Raw genomic sequence first — 7008 nt, forward strand, 5'->3', positions numbered from 1 at the left:
ATGGGACCCTAGGTCTTGGATGGAGCATAAAGAAGACCTTTTCTGTGGCTCCAGGTCATAAGTACATATGAAAAAAGAAAATGAGGAGAAAAGTATTCATAATTCCTTTTGAACATTGCAGTACCATGAAAATCATATTCAGCAAAATAAAGAAAATGCTTTGATGTTCACAGTGGGGGAAGTTTCTGTTGATAAAATGCTATCTCTATTACTAAACAGAATTAAGGGATTTAAGTCATTGTCTTGTAGCTGTACCTTTTCATTCAAAAATAAAATTACCTCCAAATGTGATCGTACATGCTTATAATACCAGCACTTCTGAGATAGAAACAGAAGGACAAGAGATTCAAGATTATTAGCTATGTGATGACTGCAAAGCTAGCATGAGCTAGCTGAAACTTGTTGCAAAATAAAAAAATTAAACAATTGCAATTTGTTTGGTATACATTTAATATTTACAAATGAACACATCCAAATAACCTACTGATATAGAGAAAAAATATACAAGCTTATATTTGAAAAAAATGCCAGTCCATCCAAATTTAACAACCTTCTTGTAATCCATTTCTTTCCAGAAGAAACAACTTATAGGAATTTATATGAATAGGAAACATGTTTAATTCCCAATCCTCAAATCGTTTGGGTTTTAGTTTGACCATAGTGTTTCCTTTTGTCCCAATACGGCTTATCTTTCAATTTCAGTACTCCACTGATGAAATTACAAATTACAGTACCTTCCTTCTCTCTGTAATCATTTTTATTTTTGCTCTGATTCTGCTGCATTTGAAACCATTCCTCATGGTTCCTCTTCCTGTATTCCCTCAGTAGGTATAGTAGTATGAGATTTATCAAACTCTCCTTCACTAGTCCTTAACTCCCTTCCACAGTTCCCTCCTTCGTGTTCTCTGAATAAATGAATACAGTGTTCTTTTGGGATTGGTAGGAATGGGAAGAATTGAGAGGAATTTTCTCTATGGATTTATATTGCTATACTGAGAAATATGGAGACTAGGAGTGCTGATCTCAGATGATACCAACTGCAATAGGTGGCTAATCACTATGTCCTTGACTTTTGAAGTGTCCAGGTTCTTCTCTCTAGACACTTGAAGACTAATTTGGTCCACATTAGTCATGATGAGTTCTGATGCCAGAATCTGGGTTGGAGAACTGTCATGAAACACGGTGTCCATAATGTATTGCTTATATAACTCAACCACCTTCTGCTCTAGGTATTCATTGAGCACTGCATTGGAAATAGGCTTCTGCATTTGCAGGCTGCTTTTCTCTTTGATGCTGGTGATTTTCCAGTAGGATGAGTACCGCTGGATTGGTTTGAGGGGAAATTCAGTGGGGTGAGTGGAAATGGAATCCTCCATGGACAAAGGAATCTCAGATGACTTCAGCAAAGGACCATCTTCAAAGCTGCTCTCTGAGGGAAAATCTGCCATAATTGAGTTAATGGCCATCACCTGGCCCCCTGCAATATGTAAGTCATTGTAATTTTTGCAAATACTTTTGCAAGAAGGTGGAACCAAGTAGGTCTCCCTAATCACATCTCTGCATATGTCAACTTCAGCCAAGGTTGGACTTTCAAACACAGGGTTGGGGTTTGCCTGTAGCACTGTTCTGCTCTGTCTTCTGCTGTGCTGACTCCCTCTTGCATGCACTGATGAAATAAACTTCCCAGAGGATTTGTAGCTCACATAAAGACTTTGAACTTTTGTTTCATCCACAGAGGAATATGAAAGAGCAGCAAGAGAATTTGTTGCCTTGCCCTGCTCCCCAGCGACTGGTTCATTATAAGATGCACAATTCCACTGAATGTCATTCAAGTAGGCAAGTCCACTGAGATACCCTTCTGACAGCATTCTGAAAAGAGAATTCATGAGAAATAGTGGAAGAGAAAAAGACATGAACAAATTTAAATGGCAGTTGACAAATAAAAAATAAAGAATGATGAATTCATTTACTCATTCATTCATTCACTGACCAGGCCATCACTCACTGTGTTATCTGATGTATGCCACTCCCATGGTATATGCTGGAGATACTAAGATGAAAGGATATAACCCATCCTCCTACAGAAGAAAATAAAGTATACACAAATAATCCCAATAATTTCATAGTGGGGATTATAACGGTGATAGGCACAAAGGTAGCATAAAGAAAAAGACCCTAATATAGCCCACGGTAAAAAGGGAGAACCCAGAGAATGTGGCTTAAGGCATGTAGCATTTCAGTTTAAGGGTAAAGGGTAAATAGGAGTTAGGGCTATAGACATAAAATCATAAGAAGACACCGAGGCATGGCCTATTAACTACATAATAAAAAGCTGAGAAAAAGAAATGGGAAAGGTACAACAGCCTGCAATCTGATCACAAAGGCCTCCAGAGTCAGAAAAAAGAGTTATGTTGAGCCTAGAAAGGAAGTAGAGAAATTGTCATCTGGAGAGCCACGTAGCTATATTGAAGAAATATGTGGCAAATTCTACTGAAACAAGAACTGTAATGTTGCTCATTAAAAAAAAAAAAACAATGTTCCTGGAGGCTAAATAGCAATCAGGATATAGGAGGGATTCTAAAAGTATTTGGTAAGTTGATGAAATAATTGATAAGAATTCTGAAACTAATTCATGGCTGATATATTATGAAAGACCAATGTATTCCCCTGCCTTTTAAGGTTCTGTTGGATTTTTCTTTTTATCCCTCTTGCTTAGCAGAATACATCCTAGAAATGTCTACACTCAACTGACAAGTTTACCTCTACCCTAGTTATTCAAATTCTTTCCTGACAGTAGGCCTTTTCACACCTGCCCTCCCCCCTTCACTTCAATAGCAGTTGTCATTGAAGTCTGGGGTGGACAGAACAAGCCAGAAACCAGCAGCTGCATTTTCTAAAAAAGGAACACACTGGCATTCCTGGAATTTGAGCAACAGGCAACAGTGTGGCAATATGGGTGTCTTTGATCCCAAGGGTTGGGCTGCTAAAACAGACCTATCAATTTGACACTGAAATTGAAAAATCAGAAAGAAAGATAATTTTTTTAAAGTATATACGTTATTCTTTTCAGTTTCAGCTCCTCTTTTACTTCCATGAAGTTTTCCAAGTGAATAAAATGTTCCTTTTAAAAACTGTACAATAATAATGTTATAAATGTCTATATATTTTTAAATTATTATCAAAGGATATTCATCAAATTCATCAATTGTTTAAATGTAGGCAAAGTTAATGTGCAACATAAAGATACAAAGCTAAGTTTTCAACTAATCTGTAAATAATAATGCTTGTATTCTTCGTATAATAAAAAATAAAATAAAATGTTCACCTTAAAAAATACTTTCAAAGTACAGTTCTAACTTCAATAAAACTAGTATCCACATGAGAAGACAGTTTTTAATACACGAGAAGGTAACTATCCAAGCAACAAAGATGACCATAAAGGCCCTAATAGTGGTAAAGTTTATTTCTCCATCCTAACCCCACCAGACATGCCATTCTCCTTATAGGTCCAGAATATCATTGTGAGCCAAGGCAAAACTTCACTGTTGACTTTTGAATTTCTACATAAACTTTAGAGAATCTTGACACAGACTGGCCTGGACAACATAAGGAGATTATAAAAAAATAAAAATACAAGTTAACAGTGAGACTGTCTCAAAAGAAATAAGCAAAGTAAAAGTCAAGCATGGTGGTCTACATCTGTAATCCCAACAATTGGGAAGCTAAGGCAGGAGGATCTGGAACCTAAGCTCAACCAAGTCTCACAGCAATCAAAAAGGAAAGAAGGGAGCTGGGCACCATGGTATGTGAATATGATACCAGCACTGAGAGAGGCAGAAGCAGACAGATCTCTGTAAGTTCAAGGCCAGTCTGGCCCAGTACAGCCAAAGCTACAGAGAAACCCTGTCTCAAAACAAAAACAAAAAAAGAGAAGTGGGCATAATAATAATTAAAAAATGATTTTTGAGATACTGTAACATGAGCTTTTAAACTTTATAATCTAAAATCAGAACCATTAAGAGCTTAGGGCAATCTAACAGAGGACTAATATCCAGAATATATAAAGAACTTAAGAAGTTAAACAACAAATCAAGTAACCCAATTAAAAAATGGGGTACAGAGCTAAACAGAATTCTCAATAGAAGAACAACGAATGGCAGAGAAACACTTAAAGAAATGCTCAACATCCTTAGTCATCAGGGAAATGCAAATCAAAACCACACTGAGATTTCACCTTACACCCATCATAAAGGCTAAGATCAAAATTCAAGTGACAACACAGGCTGGAGAGGGTGTAGAGAAAGAGGTACCCTACTCCATTGCTGGTGGGAATGTAAACTTGTACAGCCACTTTGGAAATCAATCTGGTGCTTTCTCAGACAATCAGGAATAGTGCTACCTCAAGACCCAGCTATACCACTTCTAGGCATATATCCAAAAGATGCTCAAGTATACAACAAGGACATTTGCTCAACCATGTTCATGGAAGCTTTATTCTTAATAGCCAGAATCTGGAAGCAACCCAGATGTTCCTCAAGGGAGGAATGGATATAGAAGTTGTGGTATGTTTACACAATGTAATTCTATTTGGCAATTAAAAACAAGGAAATCATGAAATTTTCAAGCAAATGGTAGGATCTAGAAAAGATCATTCTGAGTGAAGTATCTCAAAAGAAGAAAGACATATATGGTATATACTCACCTATAAGTGGATATTAGACATATAATATAAGATAAACATACTAAAATCTGTACACCTAAGGAAGCTAATCAAGAAGGAGGACCCTGGGTTAAGATGATCAATCCTCACTCAGAAAGACAAATGAGACAGAAGAGGGAGAAAACAGGGAATAGGACAGCAGCCTATCACAGAGGGCCTCTGAAAGACTCCACCCAGCAGAGTATCAAAACATATCCTGAGATTCATAGCCAAACTTTAGGCAGAGTACAGAGAATCTTATGAAAGAAGGGGGAGATAGAAAAACCTGGAGAGAACAGGAGTTCCACAAGGAAAGCAACAGAGCCAAAAAATCTGAGCCCAAGGGTCTTTTCTGAGACTGATTTTCCAAACAAGGACCATGCATGGAGATAACTCCTGCACAGAAATAGCCCATGGCAGTTCAATGTCCAAGAGGGTTCCCCAATAATAGGAACAGGGACCATCTCTGACATGAACTCATGGGCTGGCTCTCATCTTCACCTGAGGGGGAGCAGTCTTACCAGTCCACAGAGGAAGACAAAGAAGCCAGTCCTAACCTGATAGACTAGGGTCCGATGGAAGGGGAGGAGGACCTCCCCTAATCATTGGACTGTGGGAGGGGCATAGAAGAAGAAGAGGGAGGGAGAGTGAGATTGGAAGGGGACAGGGAAGGGTCTACAGCTGGGATACAATGTGAATAAACTGTAATCAATAAAAATAAAATAAAATTTTTAAAAAAGAGCTTAGGGCATAATATTTATAGGTCAACAACATTAAGTCAGTACCAAACTGCCTTGTCCAGCAAGGGGCCAGGGAAAAACATTACTGGAGTGCCTAAGGAATAGAGAGAAGACAAACACAGAGACACACAATAGAAAAGTTGGGATCAAGTGGACTGGGCTGTCTCATGGAGAAACAATAGCACTTCCGGGGCTCAATGTATTTATTACAGTGCTAGCTGGTCTTACGTCAACTTGACACACAAACTAGAGTTATCTGAATGGAAAGAACCTCAATTGAAAAATGTCTCCATAAAATCTACTGTAATTAATTACTTTTAATTAATGATTAATATGAGATTGTCAAGCCTATTGTGGGTGGGCCTATCCCTGGGCTGGTGGTCCTAGGCTCTATAAGTTAGCAGGTTAAGCAAGCCATGAGAAGCAAGCCAATAAGCACCACTCCTCCATGGCCTCTGCATCAGCTTCTGCCTCCAGGATTCTTCCCTGTTTGAGTTCCTATCTTCAATTTCTTTTGGTGATAAACAGCAATGTAGATGTGCAAACTGAATAAACCCTTTAGTCCCCAACTTGCTTTCCGGTCATGGTTTTTGGTCACAGCAATAGAAACCCTAACTAGGACAAATATATAGAGTTGAACAGAGAGTTGGCATTATTACATACAGCTGAACAAGGGGGGTGAGTCATTCCATACAGATAAAGAAGAAGGTGGTATTTATAGCTGGACCAAAGAGACAAATTTAGCTAATCTCAGTAGGAGGAATTTCTACAAAAGAAATGCCTTTAGGCTATAAATACCTAAAGAAAGAAAGCTATGATAGACATTGTCTGCACACACTATCAATACCCACAATTGGATGCCCAAGGAAGGCTTTGCCATTTCTTTCTGAATCTATGGCTACGGTCCTTGACATGGCTGTGCCCATGTCAACAACACAGATTCTCTCAGGACTTCACTCATTCAGGACTTCCTCTGTTCCCTACACCCTAGCTCCCAAGGAGAAAGTGAGGAAACAGGAATTCTCAGGAAATTCTCTCATGCCTAGCAAGATGCAAATGAGACAGGTATGTGATTCACATAGACAGACACACCTGAGGCTGCCTTATCAAGTCCCCTTATAAACTGAAAAGATTAAAAGCCCACCTAAATATCTGAAGCATGACTATAATTGGTATAGAAAGATTGCAGACATAACTTACAAAGAGCATGAATCAGGGGCTAGGTGAAGGAGAAGTTGCCATGGATATAAGTGGGATTACACTGTGAAATCAAAGATATTCTCCTCATATACCTATTCCTAACTGATCCTCTAGTTGTATATATGAGCATTTGGAACTTAGAGGCAACCCCTGGGAGGAGGGAGCCACTAAGGTAGACCTGATAGGAGAAGGAATAAGAGAGGCATACTGCACGGATGCTAGAGGCTGATGCAACTGTAAACCTTTATTACAATAGAACATCATGTCACTATTCCAACAATGGAAAAAAAAACAAACAAGGAAATAAACATATGTTTACTTCAAAACACCAGTTACAATAAATATAGTCTAGCAAGATGACCAATAATT

General features: G+C 38.4%; 1 protein-coding gene across 2 annotated transcripts in view; it reads right to left on the reverse strand.

The window, feature by feature from the left end:
- Positions 1-518: 518 nt before the first annotated feature.
- Positions 519-7008, reverse strand: part of Tasl (TLR adaptor interacting with endolysosomal SLC15A4) — a 25991-nt gene continuing 19501 nt past the window's right edge. Inside the window, exons 1-2 of one of the 2 annotated variants that reach the window (XR_008720128.1) lie at positions 1991-2058; positions 1858-1869 (exon numbers count right to left, since the gene is read on the reverse strand). Coding sequence is in view for 1 of the 2 variants with exons in the window: in XM_055607333.1 (XP_055463308.1) it covers positions 972-1868 (897 nt within the window). In the remaining variant the exon portion in view is untranslated. Of the gene's footprint in view, positions 1870-1990; positions 2059-7008 lie in introns of those variants that run through there. The other variant, XM_055607333.1, reaches the window with a different exon arrangement.

This window comes from Psammomys obesus, unplaced genomic scaffold (assembly GCF_907164565.1).
Source record: "Psammomys obesus unplaced genomic scaffold, mPsaObe1.curated_primary_1811, whole genome shotgun sequence".
NCBI lineage: Eukaryota > Metazoa > Chordata > Mammalia > Rodentia > Muridae > Psammomys > Psammomys obesus.